The 21,229-nt window shown below is 41.5% G+C and overlaps 1 protein-coding gene across 1 annotated transcript; it reads right to left on the reverse strand.

Annotated features, from left to right (window-relative positions):
• Nucleotides 1-4,457: 4,457 nt before the first annotated feature.
• Nucleotides 4,458-6,583, reverse strand: FOXC1 (forkhead box C1). The gene has a single exon (XM_077269775.1). It carries the CDS (start codon nt 6,301-6,303, stop codon nt 4,837-4,839), a length of 1,467 nt encoding a protein of 488 aa, XP_077125890.1. The 5' UTR covers nt 6,304-6,583; the 3' UTR covers nt 4,458-4,836.
• Between the last annotated feature and the right edge of the window lie 14,646 nt (nt 6,584-21,229).

Consider the following 21,229-nt stretch of genomic DNA (forward strand, 5'->3'; position numbering starts at 1 on the left):
GTATATATATATATATATATATATATATATATATATATATATATATATATATATTATCTATCTGTCATCTAGCTTTCATGTATTATCTATCTATCTTGTATCTTCTATCTGTCTTTCCATCATGTATCTATTTATCTATCATTTATATATCTATCTATTATCTTCTATCTATCTGTCATTTATCTATCTATCTGTGTATCATCTATCTATCCCTGTATCTATCTATAATCTATCTATCTGTCTCATATTTATCTATTTCATATTTATCAATCTATATATAATATTTATCTATCAATCTATATATCTGTGTATCATCTATCTATCCCTGTATCTATCTATCTATAATCTATCTATCTATTTACCTAATATATATCTATCTGTCATCTAGCTTTCATGTATTATCTATCCATCATGTATCTCTTTATCATTTATATACCTATTATCTTCTATCTATCTGTCAATATATCTGTGTATCATCTCTCTATCCCTGTATCTATCTATAATCTATTTATCTATCTGTCTCATATTTATCTATTTCATATTTATCTATCTATATCTAATATTTATCTATCAATCTATATATCTAATATTTATCTATCTCATATTTATCTGTGTGTCTATCTATCCATCTATCTATCTAATATGTATCTATCTAATATCTATCTTTCTATCTACATATCTAACATGTAATATTCATCCATCCTCTTTCTTAGTTCCCTATGTGTAAAGATCCATCTACGCCCAGACTACATTCTGTGAAATGGCCATGTGTGGCTGAGCTGGCACAGAAGAATACAGGGCAGGATGGAGCCTACGTTCCCCGATGTTTTGGCATATTTAGCTGCTGAGGTTCAGGGTGGGTGATTTGGCTGCAGAGTGGCAGCAGGGAGAGACCGTGCAGCCCACAGTCCCGGGTCCAGGGCAGCTCTGTATAGAGTGCTGTCCGGCGGGGTGTGATGGGGAGCGATGCCGCCACACAGCAGTGACGTCGGGGGGCAGCAGTGACGTCAGGGGCAGCAGTGACCTAAGGGGCAGCAGTGACGTCAGCACCGATGCCCTAGTACGGTGTCCGCGCGCAGCCGTTGCTGGTGCGATTTGCTCCTCGCAGGTTTTCTTGCCCGTTTCTGATGATGCCAGGCGCTGCACCATACCTCTAGGACATCTATAGGCGGGATCCCACCTCCAGCCTCGGGGCAGCCCCTCACACTGTCCAGCACATAGAGGAGAACCTCTCTGCTTCTCCCTTGTCCTTTTTTCTCCACCTCATCAGCCACACAGCCTGCATGTGCGACCCCAGATACAGACTGGTGCACTGCGCTAGGAAAAGTGACCCTGATCTCCGCAGTCTGCGGAATCATCGCAATTATCATTAGTATCATCATGGGTAATTCGTTTTATGAAAACTATTAGCATCTCTGTAATAATCAATAACGTTATTAATATTGGTACTGAAAACAGTAATAATAATAATTCGGTATAATCATCACTATTTATAGCCGCAGAGTCTAATAAACGAGACTATTAATATTATTGATCCTAATAATGGTGAAGATCAGACTAGGAGTGACAGACCTGCTCTCCCAATTTACATAAAAAGCTAATTATGCTAATAAACGTCAGCCGCAGCCATGTGTGCCAGTCTAGAAACACCTTCTGTAGGCGGCAATGCACTGGCACTTACTCACTGCACCAACAGACACATTAGGAGGTTACATTCATTTCCAAATAATGATTTCAGAATGAGTTCTGGGATTTTTGTCATATATATTGCATTCCTACTTTACTTATTCAATGACCGCACTTTCCTTACCTGGATTATTACTAGATCAAAAGAAACATAGATACAGTGCTATGCAAATTAATTGGGACAAAGCATTTTTTAAGTAAAATCATAAGTTAGTTACCAGTCAGTGATTCAAAACAGCTTTAATATATAATAAATAAATCTTGGTCAACTAGCCAGTGGGACAAGGTAATTTTCAGAATTAGTATGTAACAGTGCATTATAACATTTTATTATTTTGCTTTGTCCCAATTAATTTGCACAGCACTGTGGATAGATAAATTGATAGATGGATAATAGATAGATTAATAAATAATAGATAAATGGATATATAATAGATAGGTATGGGATAGATAGATAGATAGATAGATAGATAGATAGATAGATAGATAGATAGATAGATAGATAGATAGATAGATAGATATAGATAGATTATAAATAGATAATAGATAGATGGATATATAATAGATAGATAATAGATAGATATGGGATAGATAATAGATAGATAGATAATAGATATATAATAGATAGATATGGGATAGATAGATAGATAGATATATAGATACTGTAATAGATCGATATGGGATAGATAGATAGATAGATAGATACATAATAAATAGATATATGATAGATAGATAGATAGATAATAGATAGATAGAAAGATAATGTGTTACGTATAATTTAGAAAAGAAGATGTTACATACATAAACAGTGATGGAGAGATGATAGATATATGTACATGGATAATATAATGAAATATTTTATATATATAATGTAGATAATAAATGGTTAGATACATAAACAGTGATAGATGTATTATAAACGTTATAATTAGGTAAAATATAGATATATATTATTTAGATACATAAACAGTGATAGATGATCTAGAAATAAAAATCTGTATTTCTGTAAGAGAATGAATATTTCGCGATCAGATAAATACTGTAGGGCGGTAGCATAGCCAGCAGCAGTCCGGGCTATCCTGCACATTCTGGGCTCTGTCAACACTGCACTGAAATAATGACAACAAAATACTCCAAGCGCCTGCGACCACCAGGGAGACTTTTCTATTTCAAACGACCAAACAGAAGAGTATTTGTCCATCTCAAAATATTTATCTGAGCCTATCCAGTCATGTATCAGGTTCTAGGACCGGTTTCTGAAAGTGTCCGCAGCCATTAATCAGGACTGCGGCGCCGATCACTACACACCCTATCATCGATAATAAATAATATTAGATGGATTACAGAAATGAAATTAATGATCTTGACTATGTAAACCATAAACCCGACCTGTGACACGGAGAGGTAGTAATGAGTGTTTAATGCCTCTCTAGATAAGGGCCTGATCATTCCCTATGTGCTGTCGGGAGGCCTAGAGGTCTGTAACCATCTAATCAGCTCTCCAGGGCCGATCACTGGGAGCTAATGGATTCACTGCATTTCCTGACTGATCGGGGTGGGGGAGGGCTGAACACTGACCAGGATCCCCCTAATAGTTCCTACCTGGTGACGAGCAGGACAATGGCGTTATCGTGTGAAAAAGCGGACAAAATGTGCGAGCAGCACAATTACCGCTTCTAAACGAAGAAACTAGATCAATTCGGATTAATTCCCTACACTATTAGTGAATATATATATATATATATATATATATATATATATATATATATATATATATATATATATATATATATTAATAATATAAATGCATATTAAGAAATAATATAAAATAAACAATATAAATGCATATAGGCAAAATGCATACATATAGCATACATATATATGGACACACTTTGCGCATTATTTGCGCATCTATATACGGTTACACATATATATGCAGAAATACGTGTGTGTATCTATATATGTATACTATATGCACATACACACATATATATATATATCAATTCATACATACTTTGAGTGTATATAAATGCAATAAATGCACATATTACACACAAATATCTATCTATCTCATAGATTGTAAGCTTGCGAGCAGGGCCCTCATTCCTCCTGGTATCTGTTTTGAACTGTGATTTCTGTTATGCTGTAATGTCTATTGTCTGTACAAGTCCCCTCTATAAGTTGTAAAGCGCTGCGGAATATGTTGGCGCTATATAAATAAAATTATTATTATTATTATTATTATCTATATACTAAAATGCGAGACTATAATTTTAGGCATATTCATCTAGCTTCGTTTACACATCTGTGTATTTTATATGCACTGGGTAAATGCATAATTTTGTATCATTTCAGATAATTAATAAGCACACTATGGGCATATTGTAGGCACACTGTAGGTACACTATACGTACACTATGGGCACACTGTAGGCACGCTATGGGCACACTGTAGGTACACTATGGGCACGCTGTAGGCACACTGTAGGCATACTATAGGTACACTATGGGCTCACTGTAGGCACAGTATGGGCACACTATAGGCACAGTATGGGCTCACTGTAGGCATACTATAGGTACACTATGGGCACACTATAGGTACATTATGAGCTCACTGTAGGCACAATATGGGCACAGTATGGGCACACTGTAGGCACAGTATGGGCACCCTATGTTACCTCCTCTGCTAACATGGAGGGGTGATTAATCGGAATGACAAGTCCCAATGGCAGAGGAGGCAGGAGGTTTACAAAGCAGCAGACATGGTTCGCGTTCAATAGAATGGTCATTTATTAGGAAAGAGACAATACTATGCCTTCAGAAGAAAACAAACCGGTAAAATAGTTGGGTACAATTCCCTTTTGCTGTAATGAAAACTCCAATGTTCACCCAAGCAGATGGAAACACTGTCTGGTTTGGTCCTCATTATCCATGTAGACATTAAAAAATAAATTACTATATTGCAATATACATGTCCATATAGAAGCTCGCCATATATATACGCTCTGTAACATAGGAAAGAAGATACCTTACACAGAACCTGTGGAGAGCAGGAACTTACGTGTTGTCCCCTACAAACCTGGCAGTCTGTACAAACTAAGGGGGTCTTTACAAAGTCCCGGGGGTCCAGGGTCAGGGCTAGGGGGGCTGGTCAGAACTTGCTGCAGTCATACACGAAGGCCCCCGACGTGCGGTACAGGGACTGGCTGGACGGGAAGGACATCTGACAGCTGCTGTTCCCGTTCACCGGGGAGCTGTTCAGGCCGATCCGCTGGGACTCGAACATCTCCCGCACCGAGTGGAAGTTCTGCTGCTGCCCCGGGTAGGCGGCCCCGGCCAAGTGGCCCAAATCCCCCGACTGGTTCAAGTACCAGGACGGCAGCCGGCTTTGGTGCGGGTGCTCCTGGCCCGAGCTCAGGCTGCCATGGCTCAGGGCAGAGGTGGTGGTGGTGGTGATGGAGTAGTCGGGCAGTGTCTCTTCCACGGTGGTGGCCGCTGGGGTGTTGGCCGAGGTCAGGTGCCCAGACCTGTCTCCAGAGTACAGGCTCATGGCCTGCATGTTACAATGGTAGCTCCCCGCAGAGCTGGCACCGCTGGCACTCTGGCTACAAGGCGAGCTGTAGAGAGAGCCCTGGCCGGGGGAATAGCTGAGGGAAAGAGAAGGGGCGATGCCCGTCCTGGAGGAGGCGATCAGACTGGTGGCCAGCTCTCCCGTGGCCTGCGGAGACCCCCGCAGGGAGGTCATGATGTTGTCCACGCTGAAGCCCTGGCTGTGGTGCTGGTGGTGGGACTCTGTGGGGTCCAGGCTCATGGACCTGCTGGAGGGGATGCTGTGCGGGCTGCCGCTGGACATGCTGCTGCTGTCGGGGCTCTCGATTTTGGGCACAGGGTTGAGGGCAGGAGACATGGCCTGGGGAGGAGAAGAGGTGCCGTTCTCAGTCTTTATATCCTGGATCCGGACCGGCTGGGAGCTGCTGTCCTGGTCCCCCTGTGCCTGGCGCTGCTGGGAGGTCGGGGCCTGGGACTGGTGGTGGTCCTTCAGGAGCCGCTCCTTCTCCTCCTTGCCCCCATCTTTGACCACGTCTTTCTTCTTGAACCTACGTCTCCTCCTCAGGAAGCTGCCATTCTCAAACATGTTGTAAGAGTCTGGGTCCAGGGTCCAGTAACTTCCCTTGCCCGGCTTCTTGTCGTCCCTGGGCACCTTGACAAAACACTCGTTGAGGGACAGATTGTGCCTGATGCTGTTCTGCCAGCCCTGCTTATTGTCTCGGTAGAAGGGGAACCGTTCCATGATGAACTGGTAGATGCCGTTCAGGGTGATCTTCTTGTCGGGGGCGTTCTGGATGGCCATGGTGATCAGGGCGATGTAGCTGTAGGGGGGCTTCACCATGTCCTTGGGTTGAGGTTGAGGAGTGTAAGGCCCATAGGCTCTGGCCATGCCGGCCTGGTACTGTTCGTGGGCCGGGTGGGAGTACATGCTCATGGGGGCAGGCATGCCAGTGTAGCCCCCGCCAGCTGCTGCCGCAGCTGCTGCCGCCCTGTAGTAACTTTGATCCCCTCCGAGGTATGGCACGACACCCAGGGAGTTTGGGCTGGACACGGAGTAGCGCGCTTGCATGGTTCTGCCACCTCCTAGTGGAGGCCAAGGCTGCCAGCCTCCCGCCCGGGCACCGATGAGAGAAGAGGGCGCTGCGGGGTCAGGATGGGGCGAGTGTCATGCAGTATCCACAGCAGATGTCCTGCGGGCGATGGTGCAGGCCCGGGGAAGTGCAGGCAGCTCACCGGCACCGCTCCCGCCTCTGCCAGCCGCCTGTGGGTGCAGTGTCACCGGGATGCGATGAGTGGCGCTCCTCCCGGCCCGCGGTGCTGCGCTCTCAGCCGCTGGGGGACTGGGGGGAAACTTGGGAACTTTGAGCATCAGTCAACAGGCAGGGACTTTTCTACAGAGTAGTGCAGAGTGCCGGGCCACGCCCCCCAGGCTGCCGTCAGCCAATCAGAGGGCAGGGCACTTCCTGATCCTCCGTGGGCAGCAGCGGTGCCGGCTCCCAGGCACTGACCACACACCCCGCACCCAGTGCCCGCACACATCACACCCCGCCGGGCACCGTGGCCATCTCTGCTCTCAGTGTGACCAGAACAGCACACAACTGTCGGCAGCATGTGCTGAGAAAAGCATGGGCAGCTTCACACCTCTCCCTGGGGTTGCATGGGTTAAATGCAGCGCATCTTAATAGTTGTTAACTCAATAACTGCAGGAACAACTCATACAAGAACCAAGTTCCCATAGGTGACAGCAACTGGACCCCCCACAGCCTGGCCCTGCAGTGATTGTGGACCTGGGGAGGTGGGGAGTGGGTTCTCAGCTATTAGCACCTATTAACCCTGTGACAGATGATCTGGAGAAGGGAAGGTGAGGTGTGAAGCCCCAGGACTCCCACCTCCTCCTATTACCCTGAGCTGGCTTTGTAGGAAGGTGTTAGGTGGCCATTTGGTCTCCTTATCTCCAGGCTGCTCCATTCTCACCTGCTTGTGACTTGTAAGTGAAGCCATGTGTGTATGTGCCACCTTCTGCTGGGGCAGGGTGTGCTGGTGAGCACAGGGTTAAGGGCATGCTGCAGACCCCTCCATACACAGACACCTGCTGAGGCAATGTCCCCATCCACCACTGGAGCAGATGAGGACCCCTGGTGCTGCCCGCCCTCCATGCAGACCTCATCCACATCTCCATGGGCTCTGGGTGACCGCCATTGTTATTAGATGGAGCTTCTTTGTATTTTCCTAGCCTGACCCAAATATTGTCTGGCCTTAGTGGAAATCCTCCAGGAAGCCCGAGCTGCTGAATTCATGGGAATAGTCGGAAACAAACAAAGAGCTGAGGTCTTCCAGCTACCTACTACTCCCATCATTCCTCTATTACTGGGGCACAATCCAATGACTGCAGCGATGTATCCACCAAATATTGCTAATAATGTACCAGCCAGCCCAGGGGCTTCTAGCACTGCTCTCCCCGCCAGCCCAGGGGCTTCTAGCACTGCTCTCCCCGCCAACCCAGGGGCTTCTAGCACTGCTCTCCCCGCCAACCCAGGGGCTTCTAGCACTGCTCTCCCAGCCAGCCCAGGGGCTTCTAGCACTGCTCTCCCCGCCAACCCAGGGGCTTCTAGCACTGCTCTCCCAGCCAGCCCAGGGGCTTCTAGCACTGCTCTCCCCGCCAACCCAGGGGCTTCTAGCACTGCTCTCCCAGCCAGGCCAGGGCTTCTAGCACTGCTCTCCCCGCCAGCCCAGGGGCTTCTAGCGCTGCTCTCCCAGCCAGGCCAGGGCTTCTAGCACTGCTCTCCCCGACAGCCCAGGGGCTTCTAGCACTGCTCTCCCCGCCAACCCAGGGGCTTCTAGCACTGCTCTCCCAGCCAGGCCAGGGCTTCTAGCACTGCTCTCCCAGCCAGCCCAGGGGCTTCTAGCGCTGCTCTCCCAGCCAGCCCAGGGGCTTCTAGCGCTGCTCTCCCAGCCAGCCCAGGGGCTTCTAGCGCTGCTCTCCCAGCCAGCCCAGGGGCTTCTAGCGCTGCTCTTCCAGCCAGCCCAGGGGCTTCTAGCGCTGCTCTCCCCGCCAGCCCAGGGCTTCTAGCACTGCTCTCCCAGCCAGCCCAGGGGCTTCTAGCACTGCTCTCCCAGCCAGCCCAGGGGCTTCTAGCACTGATCTCCTCATACTATTCTGATTAGTGCAGTGGTGGCTGCACTATTAGGACTGAGTCCCCAGATGACACAGGTGAGGGCAGAGCTCCCCGGCTAGAGACCTGCAGATGAACCTTTATTTGCCAGCCTGAGGCTGTTTCTACTGAGTGACATTTACATTTCACCATCTATCCCCCCACACTACACAGGCGACCACTCACTGCCCACTGCAGCCCACAACCTGCCCAATTCTGACATTAACCTAGTAATGCCCAGACACAAACACAGCAACATTAGTGGAAACAGTTATTGTGGTTATATAGGAAATATATTTGTCATGAATTTGGTTCTTTGATATAAGGGAGAATAAATAAGTTAATTATGACACTAATAGTATTAATTTTACTACTACCAAAAGTCATAACAATGTAATAATTATTAATGTTTAACGATGTTATGAAAAATATTTATGCCTAATTATTAAACATTGTATTCTAGTAAATTCGGTTCTAAATTTTCATTACAGATTAAATATACAGCGATCAATCTAAATCTAAATATATATATTTGTTTAATATACTATATATAATATGTACACCAATATTTTATTGTATATTTTTTCTTGTAGAGTAATTTTGTACACTGGAGTTATTCCTTTAATATTGGATCATGCTGCCACCATTACTGAGTTTTTACTGAAGTATTGAACGACTGTTTCCTTATCGATAAGCAGGAAGATGCAAATTACAATGCAAATATTCCAGCAATTCACTTGTCACTTTTATGCATTTATTATCATAGACAGCTCAGACTGTCCCGAGCCAGAAGGGGGTTATTTGGGGTGAAAAAGCAACTTTCACAGGGAGAATGACAATCCGGCTGCAGTGCCGAGCAGTGACTGCAGGAGCTGCCGGCTGATGTGTGCACGGAGCACAGACCTAAGGATCGCTGCTAAATGGAGATTCGATCTGTGGAATGTTTATGTGGAATTATTTTATTATTATATTACTATATTATTATATTTGAAAACTCACAGCTGACATTTTCTAAACACAAAGACCTATAAAACGTTTGTTCCTAACTCAACAGAAGCCGAGGAATGGAGTTTATTTTGTTTGAATTTGTTTTTTTTTTGTTTTGTTTTGTTTTGTTCTCTCTCTCTCGATTTTTTATATAGCTATTAATCCATGTTTTAAATTATCTGTCCCCTCTCCGGCATTTTATTTAGACTTTATTGCTGTGATCTGGTACATTGAGATATTTTATAAAATATTAGTTTTAGAATAATCATGTTCACTCACATCATTATATATAAGGCCTCTTTCCTATAAATCTGGTTCTCTCATAAAGTCAGGAGAAAACCCATGTCAAAACCGATTTGATGGGAACAATCTTGTGTCCAGTGACTTTACTTCTGATGCCAGATGTGTCTCTGAGCTGGACACAAAAATGTCGCATGTCTGCCCAGTTATGATCTCCAGGCTGGTGCACGAAGTTCACAACTCTGTGATCATTTGTGTATGGCTCAGGAATAAAACAAATATCTAGATACAACTAATTATACATATATTAAAAGGCTAAATAGGAAAGAGTTCGATTATATTATTATGATGTCTGGGGTGGTATAGTGATCAATGATAGCATAGTAGAAGTCTGAAGTAGTAAAATGTTCTGTGACATCAATATATAGAAGAAAGCTAAGGTGCTATAAGGTGTAGGGTAAAGTGGTATCATTTTATATTGGAAGACTGGAGCAGTAAAGTTTTCAGTGACATTATTATATAGGGCAGACTGGACCAGTAAAGGCGTTAGTGACATTATAATATATTATAAGGCAGGAATAGTAAAGTGTTTAGTGACATCATATATAAAAGAAGGTTGGAATACTAAAGTGTTCAGTGACATCATATATATAAGAAGGCTGGAATACTAAAGTGTTCAGTGACATCATATATATATATAAGAAGGCTGGAATACTAAAGTGTTCAGTGACATCATATATATAAGAAGGCTGGAATACTAAAGTGTTCAGTGACATCATATATATATAAGAAGGCTGGAATACTAAAGTGTTCAGTGACATCATATATATATAAGAAGGCTGGAATACTAAAGTGTTCAGTGACATCATATATATAAGAAGGCTGGAATACTAAAGTGTTCAGTGACATCATATATATATAAGAAGGCTGGAATACTAAAGTGTTTAGTGACAATATAATATATTATAAGGCTGGAATACTAAAGTCTTTAGTGACATCATATATAAAAGAAGGTTGGAATAGTAAAGTGTTTAGTGACATCATTATATATATCAGAAGACTGGAATACTAAAGTGTTTAGTGACATTATAATATATATAAGAATGTTATATTAGAATAGAAAACTGTGTTTAGTGACATCATTATATTTAAAAAGAAGGCTGGGGTAATAACGTGTTAGTGACATAATATATAAGAATGCTGGAATAGTAAAGGCATTGCTGACATCTTAATATTTGAGAGGGCTGTAGAAGTGTTGCAGACTTCTCACATATTAGACCTCAGTAAAGTGATAAATTACATCATATTATATAAGATGGTTGTAGTGTTGTAGTAGTAAATTGTTTAGTAACATCATTATATGGAAGAAGACTGGCGAAGTAAAGCGTTTAATGACATCACAATATACAGCTAGTCTAGAACGGCAGAATTGTTAGTGACATCATAATATATAAGAAGGCTGGAGTAATAAAGTGTTTAGTGACATCATTATATACCAGAGGGCTCGAGTACTCCCCTGCTCAGTGACATCATCATTATTGCTGAAGTGCTCCCTGCTCAGTGACATCATCATTATTGCTGAAGTGCTCCCTGCTCAGTGACATCATCATTATTGCTGAAGTGCTCCCTGCTTAGTGGGCTCATTATCTAAAGCATGCTGTGACCGTGCCGCACATTAGGGCTAGTGGTAAGGTGGCAGATGTAAAATGACATCAGTGTACATATCAGAAGGCTTTAGTGATATCATTATATACCAGAAGACTAGAGTGGCAAAGTGTACAATGACGTCATTAGATACCAGTAGGCAGTGATCAGTGACATCACTCCATAGAAAGCAGAGCCATAGCAATAACCCAATGCTTCCAATGAAATCTCATAGTTCTACTGTAATAGTGAGAGGTGTGAGCAGCATGCTGCCAATCACTACACCACACTGCAGTTTGTACATGTTGCAGTGACTATATAATCATTAATCTGATTCTTTGCAGCCTGTCCTCTGCAGCACAAGCAGCATTAACTCTATATCGCCTGACTCCTGTCTTCCAAATAGTAATTACACTGAGACAAATCGCTCCCATTACCAGTGTAGTGCTCCCATAAGTGATGCTCTGCAGACAGCTAATTAGAGTAATCCTGGTAATTGAAGAACACTGCTGGAACAGGAGAAAAGTAATCTTCCAAGTGTGTCATAGCTAAAGCTGTGTGCTATAATCTTTAAATGGCTGCTTTCTTGTGTGGCTAGGGACAATGGAAGGAGCTGCTATCTCTGCTGCTTATGAAACACCCGAGACAGTGTCATCAGCTCCATGCAGCATCTGTGGCATTATTCTGTATGGAGCCCAACAAGCCCTAGTTTGGGATGGAGATGCTGACGCCTGCTGCATTTCTTGGGATTTGCACACATTCTAGTAGTGTCAGCCACCTGTTTGCTCACATGGCTGAAACATGACGGAGCCAGGGCGCTCTCTAGTGGCCAATATGAGGAATAACACTGATAAGTATGTCCATGACTGTGTGTACATTATTCAGGATCATGAACAATAATTACATTCACAATATTCGTCACAAGCTAAAAGTCACTGGGACAGCCTCCAAAAATCGCTTTGTTCATGCAATGAATGGAGTGAATGTAGGTTTGATTAGCAATCTTGGGCTGCTTCTTAATTTATATAAAGATATTGCCAATTATTTACCTTAAGGGTTTTTCCAGAACCTATCATTATGATCAGTTGGGGTCTATCGCCAAACACCCTGACTAGCGGACCTAAGGGGCTGTGACTCTCTGGAAGTGGTACAGCTCTACATTGTGTAGTGGCTTGGAATGATACCACAGAATATTCCATTCAATTAGTTGATCGGGGGGTGTCACCATGAGTTAGAACCCGCTGATCTGATAGATTGGTCATCAATATTAAAGATTAAAGCGGGCCTGTAACTTGTCCAAAAAAGTAAAACACTTCTGTTAAAAATCCCTGCTCTCCTCTGATTTTGCAGCTTTGTTGTGTTTTAAACCATTTCACTACATTTGTTACTTTTTGAGGGCACTATGTGAAATCTCTATCAAAAAGTAACAAAGGAGTGGATACGACTTGTATATTGATGTAGTGCTAACCAAAGGGCATGTAAGACAAATGCAATAAAAAAAAAAGGAAAGACACCTACAAAAGATCGGCTGCGTTTCCTACATTTAAACAATGTAAGTATTTATTAAGTATCAAACACAAAAGCCTAGACATGAAAAATAAAAACATTTACAGTGCGTATATTGTGCCAGAACTTGTTTCTTATGCCAAAAAATGGCACTGAGATACAATCCATAAGACTGGCATGATATCAATAGAGCCATGTAAAAGTGGTGGATATCAAAGATAGGTATGAATGGAAACTATCCCTAAAATGATGTCAAGCAGTATTCAGTAAAGAAGAAAGGTGCAAAGCACATGTACAGGCAGTAAATAAAGCAGTATATATAAAAGAAAACAAGCAATAACAATATGCAATAAAGTGCAATGTGCACAGTTACCCAGGCTCCTAGGAAAAGCATCACACGAGAATGAGGACCCAGGCGTATCACCACAGGAGGGGACTTCCTCAGGGGTAAGATTTTGACACGGAGAAGGACTTGGGGATCCTAGTTAATGATAAACTTACCTGGAGCAGCCAGTGCCAGGCAGCGGCTGCCAAGGCAAACCGGATCATGGGGTGCATTAAAAGAGGTCTGGATACACATGATGAGAGCATTATACTGCCTCTGTACAAATCCCTGGTTAGACCGAACATGGAGTACTGTGTAGAGTTTTGGGCACCGGTGCTCAGGATGGATATAATGGAACTAGAGCGAGTACAAAGGAGGGCAACAAAATTAATAAAGGCACCACGTGGGAAATTAATCCTGGTTAGTATATGGACATATATATTATATCTCTGGAACTCCCTTGCTAGAAATTCTTGCATATGACTTGCAATTTTGCATTTTATGGTATACTTTAGAGTTATATGTACTCCATTATATATGCACTTTATTTATTTTTGGTGCTACCAGGATTTGATATACATTTATAGCACTTTATTGACTATTTTGATAAATGATGAGATTGATAGCATGAAATATGCGTTTCCCTACTTACCATAACTAAGCTGGATGTACATAGTACCTTAATGTGGATTATAAATCAAATTAGACTATGTATGGCGATCTGCTCTCCTTGTTTTAAGATCTGTTATATATGTTTTTTAATTATGTTTTTGTGTAAATTTGGATTGGTGTCTTTAATAATATTATTTATATCATGAAGACAATATGGTTGATTATGTGGTTATTATGGTTTTAGTTGTTCAGGTAGTTTTTTTTTGGTACAAAATTAATAAAGGGGATGAGGGAAACTACAATACCCAGAGAGATTAGCAAAATTAGGATTATTTAGTCTAGAAAAAAGACGACTGAGGGGCGATCTAATAACCATGTATAAGTATATAAGGGGACACTACATATATCTCTGAGGATCTGTTTATACCAAGGAAGGTGACGTGCACAAGGGGGCATTCTCTGCGTCTGGGGGAGAGAAGGTTTTTCCACCAATATAGAAGAAGATTCTTTACTGTTAGGACAGTGAGAATCTGGAATTCCTGGTGATGGCGAACTCAGTCGAGGGGTTCAAGAGAGGCCTGGATGTCTTCCTGGAGTGTAACAATTTTGTATCTTACAGTTTTTAGATTCTTTAGAAGGACGTAGATCTGGGGATTTATTCTGATGGAATATAAGTTGAACTGGATGGACAAATGTCTATTTTCGGCCTTGCTAACTATGTTACTATGTACTGTGTTCAGTAGCTAAGCTAGTGCTTTATATGCGAAATATAATAGTTCATATAATTGGGTAAATTACATGCTCTACATGATGGTGGGCAAAATGGACTCAACATTCAGCAAAAACTATGTGTACATGTGCTAGGCACATAGTGGGGACATAACAGACCTACTCAAAAATGGCCACAGCGACTGCAATAATCAAGTATATATTAATCTGTTCCAAAATGGCTGCAATTCTAAGGTACAGGTTGTTTTACTCCAAATGACCAGCAGGCAGAAATCAGTATACCAAAATGGCTACAATTACTGAAATTATGTCATACGACTCCAATAAATATCAGTGATCATGAAGTTCATTTGATTCCAGTAAAAAATGGCTGCAACCACCAAACACTCATCACATAGTTTCATTTCAAAATGGCCTCTATCAGTATACATGCATAATACCACTCCAAAATGGCCATACCATTTGGGAAGTGCAGCCAATCTACTGTATGTGTCTTTCCTCTTTATTTTTAAATTGCTATATGAAATTTTTGCTTGCAATCCACCTGGGCATTTCTTGTGATTCTTCTCTGCGGGCCGGTGATTTCACGCCTTCCTCCCAAACACTACCAATCACAGAAAACAATCAGGGGAGCTCAGTGATTTTTACTATGTGCTTTTATCTCAATTTTTTTGAATGAGTGACAGGTTCTCTTTAAAGTCTATGGTAAAAACAGATCACCCTATGTCCCCCTTCTTAAATAATCTAAAACTTCTGCCATACAGAAGACAACTTTTGGACTTGCTGCTCCTCTACAATGTACCTTGTTATGATCTGGTGGCCTAAGAGCAGCATGAGACGTACTCTGGAGAAGGTGGTACCTGTACTGACCGCAGACCCTGAACTTAACACCGCAACTAGAAGTAGCCGTGGAATGTACCTATCACTCCCTAGACATCTCGACACAGCCGGAGGACTAATTACCCCTAGAGATAGAAAAGGGAAAACTATCTTGCCTCAGAGAAAATTCCCAAAGGATAGCCAGCCCCCCACAAATATTGACGGTGAGAGGAGAGGGAAAAAACATACACAGACTGAAATCAGAATTTAGCAAAGGAGGCCACTTCTAGCTAAATAGAAAGGATAGGACAGAGTACTATGCGGTCAGTATTGAAACACTAGAAAATATCCACCACAGAAAATACAAAAACTCCACAGCTAACTAAAGATATGGAGGGTATATCTGCATCTCCAGAGATACCAGCTTGGCTAAACAAATCCTTATACAGACCAAGCTGGACAAGACAAAAACATGGAAAAGAACTGAACAATAAGGCCACAGAATGTGGACAGCAAAAAATCAAGGCCAGAACTTATCTTTGTTGAAAAGAACTGCAAAGCAGGAGAGACCAGGCAGAGATGTGAATCCTCCAGGAACAATGGACAACTGGCACTGACTAAAGGGTCAAGCAAGGCTAAATAGCCCAGTCAGGATTGCAAAAACTTGACACACCTGATGAATGCTGTGATCCAGAGACAGCAGCACTACCACTTATAACCACCGGAGGGAGCCCAAGAGCAGAATTCACAACAGTACCTATTGCTTCAATAAGGCTTATGATCTGGCAACATAAATTTATTTTTTTTCTCTTAGAAGTCTATGGAGGGAGAGGGAAAAAGAGCAGAGTGAGAAAACCAGATGCTGAGACAGAGATGATGCTGCAGTTTGATTTAGCTTAGCCCAGTGCAGGATTCACAGCAACACTAATCAGTACTGTTTTATAAGAGAAGTGCATTGCAGTGAACCATGGGCTATTTCTCTCTGTCTTGTAGGCTGCAGTTTGCCATTAGATCAGCGAACCCTGTACTATGTAATGGGACCACTCACTCCTTTTATGAGAATATAGTACCTTAATGGACTGACGGAAAGTATCAGTGCCAATATTTAGCTAGCAGATCGTTCGGTCCTACTTCAATTGGTGGATGTGAATACAAGTATTAGAACACAATGAAGTAAAAAATTGTGTAATCAAGAAGAGATGAATTCGATAGACTTTAATAACACTAATTGAATTATGTATCCACAAAGGGACTGAAAATGAAATTAAATCAGTAGCTCAGGACTAATAAAAAACCTCTATAGTGATCAACTCAGACACTGTGGTATTAAATAGCACACAATATTCAGTTTGAAAGTAAAAATTATATTTTAATAATTATCCCAGAATCTTTAGTTAAGATTTCTTTGCCTACCGGCGATTTGTTAATAAGGCTGAAATGCCCCACGTTGGTTCTTTCTGAACAGTTGATGAGTAATATAATGGCCCGAAACTCTGTTATTCCATATGGACAAACAAAATAGCTTATTCTGAAAAGTTATATGAAAGTATAGGCACCCTTTAACTTCTAAATTATATGATGTATGTGGTAGCGGTGGCATAGCACGTGTTGCCAGCCCTTGAGGTGAACCCCAATGTGGTAATGCCCCGAGTGCGCCTTTAGAAGATTTGAGTTCCTCCCTTAGTGCCCCCTTGAAAACTAATTATGTCTCATGAGTGCCCCTACAAAAGTAATAATACCACCTTTGTTTCATCACCGGCAAACAAGTCATCTTCTCTGGCCACAGAGACTATGAAATGAGACAAGCAAAAAAATGATGTGATCGTGAAGCTTGCGCCATGAAGCCAACATCTTGTAGGGTGCAGGTGTACAGTACAGCAGCCTGCAGCCCACAGAATGGAGAATGTGGTCTTATACTCTTCCACAGGATCTAAATGTATCAGTGTCATGTCCTGACTCCTTACCAATATATTTTAACCACTTCATTACCTTTGACGTACTTGTATGTCAAAAGTAGTGTTCTGCCTGTGATGTGGGCTTGCACACTGAGCCCACATCTCTTCCCGCACTTGATGGCTTGTTTACTATATACCACAGGTATCCTAAGGGGACTATTAAATTCAGTATAAAACAAAAAAAAAGTTTTGAAAAATTTTAAATAAAAACAAAAAGTTCATATCAGCCCCCTTTTGCCCCATTAAAAATAAGACAATTAGAAAAAATAAATACAAAATACACATATTTAGTATTGCTGGGTTAAGAAATGTCTAATCTATCAAAATATCAAATAAATTAATCTGATTTTGTGAAATTACCCCCAGCTACACTTCTGCTATAAAATTCGATAGTAAAGCAATTTGTTATCTTGGCGAATAGGACAGGTGAGCTCAGGTAAATGAAAAATCCTGTTCAGCGGTGGTCCCTGTGATCAGATAACTTGTAACACTGTATATTAGAAAGCCAGAGCACGACTAGTGCTGGGGTATAATACATTAAAATATATAGTGCTTGTTAAAGAATAAAGGGTTAGACTAATTACACGGTTGCCTATAGTAATTGCTGTGAACACAATCTTTCTAATAATGTATGTAGATTGATGACTATCTTGTTCCTTTTTATTTTGGTCATGACATTCTTTTGTAACTGTACACATTATGTTCCATGCTATATTTACACACCAACAAAAATATTATTTGTAGATTTGTATCACATTTATTTGAGCCTTTGCCTATGTTTTGCACTTTAAATAAAAGCTCTACTACGTTAAAGAAAATCACTTTGAATGGTAATATGATAATTGCTATGTATGGGAAATTGATAAAGGAATCTTATAGCTCTGTGCCTGCTCAAAACAAATTTTGGGGGAGGTGAGTGGTTTCTTTCAGGATTGCTGATGCAATGATAATACCATGTAGCAATGCCCTATAATCTAGACTATTTCATATGCAATGTTAAGTATTATTTATAGGAGATGGCATGTTATTCTACCACCAGAATAATCATTACTCATGGCTAAGTGAAACTGCATAATATATTTGAAATTGCCAAAGTATTAGCCACTGTACAATATGTAGATTATATGTCATGTAAATTCCCCAGTTGTATTGACAAGATGCACTATTCTAGCTATGAAGAAAAGCCACAGAACAGTTATTTAAAATCTTCCATGGATGTATTATTGGCAGTATTCATATTCTTTTTTTTTTTTAGTTAAAGAATTGAAGATAGTGATTTTGAAATAAGAGATTGAGGTTTTGAAAGACTAAGTTAAAGATTGTATATTCTATGAAACAATTGTGCTAGATTTAGAATTGTGCTTGGAAGTTTGTAAACCCTTCCAAATTTTCAATATTTCTGCATAAAGTTAACCTTAAACTAAATCATATTTTCACACAAGTCTTAAGATAAGGTAAGAGAACCAAACAAAGGAGTAAATTATTGGGCTTTGCGAGTAACAAGAGTATGCGAACCTTTGATTTCAGCATCTGGTGTAATCCCCTTATGCAGCATGAACTGCATCTAGATGTTTCCGGTAATTGTTGATAAGTAGTGTTGAGCATTCCGATACCGCAAGTATCGGGTATCGGCCGATACTTGCGGGTATCGGAATTCCGATACCGAGATCCGATACTTTTGTGGTATCGGGAATCGGTATCGAGATTAATATCAATGTGTAAAATAAAGAATTAAAATAAAAAATAGGGATATACTCACCTCTCCGGCGGCTCCTGGACTTTACCGCCGTAACCCGGAGCCGTTGTACCTAAGAATGCGCGCTTGAAAGGCCTTAGATGAGGTCACTGCGCTCTGATTGGTCCGTAGCGGTCGCGTGACCGCTATGCGACCAATCACAAAGCAGTGACGTCACCTAAGGTCTTTCAAGTGCTTGAAATACCTTAGAAGACGTCACTGCTTTGTGATGGTGACGGAAGCTGCTCCGGACGGTATCGCTCAACACTATTGATAAGTCCTGCACATTATCTTGAGGGAGTTTTAGCCCATTCCTCCCTATAAAACAGCTTCAACTCTGTTATGTTAGTGAGTTTTCACCCATAAACTGCTGACTTTAGATCCTCCCACAACATTTGTGATACAAGGATTATTGTCCACCATGACTACAGCCCTGGCCCCAGCTTCCCACACACACACACACACACGCGCACGCACGCACGCACGCACACTATGCGGATTAGTGGAGTACCAAGTCTTAAGAGACTGACCTGTAACCTTTTGTAGCCTGATGAGCATCCACAACTCTTCTTCTGAGGTCTTTTCAAACTCTCTTTTGTTTGTGCCATGATACACTTTCACAAACATGTATTGTGAAGATCAGACTTTGATAGATCCATCTTCTTTAAATAAAACTCATACCTCATTGACATTCTAATGATTGAAAACACCAGACTCTAATTTTACCCTCAAATGATCTGCTAATTTTAGAGGTTCACATACTTTTGCCACTCACAAATGTGTAAAATTTGATAATTTTTCTTAAAAAAATGACAAAGTCTAATATTTTTTATTCTCTTGTTTGATTTGGTTCTCATTAACTAAGTTTAGTGCTATTGTGACAGTCTTATGTAGTTTTAGGTCAAATTTATGCAAAAATATGGAAAATTTGAGGCACTCACAAACTATGAAACTCCATGGTATATTGGTCCAGCATCTGGATGCATAGGTTTGGTTTTAGTGTTCTTTGATTCATCCTATGAAGACCAAAAACATATTTTAGGAGTGTCTTAGTGGATTTGTGTATTATTTTTTTTTTATAAACAAACAAAAAAATAGGCCATCATTGTTTCAAAATAAGAATATATTCACGCATCAATCTTAGTCTTGTACTGCGGTTTAGGTCTCCCCTGCTGGTCTCCTTGCTTTCACTTATGACAGGGATGGTGTAAGGACAATGTTGGACTGTTTTTTTTTAATTGAAAACAAAAATAAAAATCTCAGAATACTAATGTGAGCAAGGTCTGGGAGAACTGTATTTTTTTAGTTTTATTCTTGTTAAGCTTTTGAACTATCAAGTAGAAGGTGGTGTTAAGCATAGCGAATATAGATAATAGAGTATAGAATATAGAGCTTAGAGCATGACAATATAAGCAGTTTTGGGGTGAAGGAAGATGATCATCATGATAGATGTACTGCTGAACAGAGCCATAAACTCCCTGTGCCATCATTTACCCTGTTTGACTGACCTCTGACTCTCACAGCAGTTGCAATTACGTCCCTACATTGCACCTGCTGTAAAAAGGGAGCGGACCAAAAAAGATCATTAGGAGGATTAGGGGCAAAGGTATTTTTTTGTCATGGCACTATGTGGACATCATGCTCTGTGTGGGAGGCTGTGAGGGAACTTCATACAGTAGGAGGAGCTGCGAGAGGCCGTTATGCTATATGGGGACTGTGAGGGAGCCTGATATTTTATAGAAGGCTTGTGAAGAGACACTGTATGGGGGTGAGAGGGAACATTGTACTGTGTGGGAGGACTGTGAAAGACCATATTATTATGTATACCCCATTTCACATGTAAAGCGCAATGGAATAAATGGCGCTATAACAATAATAAATAATAATAATAATCCTGTGTGGAGGACTTTAAGGGGCAGGCATCATACTATATTAGGGCTGTGATGAGCCATCATACTGTAAAGAGAACTGTGAGTGGCTATAATATTGTGAAGGGTGGTTGTGAGAGATCATAATACTTCTGGTGGGGATGTGAGGGGACATTATACTGTATGGGGGCTATGAGGAGCCATCATACTGTATGAAAGAATTTGAAGGGCCATCATACTATATGGGGATTGTGAGGAGCCATAATATTGTATGGGGAACTGTGAAAAAATATCATACTGTGTGGAGCCTGTGAGGGGATATAATACTATGTGAGGCTTGTGAGGGGACATCATACTTTGTGGGGGTCTGTGAGGGAACGTCAAACTGTGTGTGGGATTTTGAGGGTCCATAATACTGTATGG

The sequence above is a fragment of the Ranitomeya variabilis genome, chromosome 6, assembly GCF_051348905.1.
Source record: "Ranitomeya variabilis isolate aRanVar5 chromosome 6, aRanVar5.hap1, whole genome shotgun sequence".
In the NCBI taxonomy this organism is placed as follows: Eukaryota; Metazoa; Chordata; class Amphibia; order Anura; family Dendrobatidae; genus Ranitomeya; species Ranitomeya variabilis.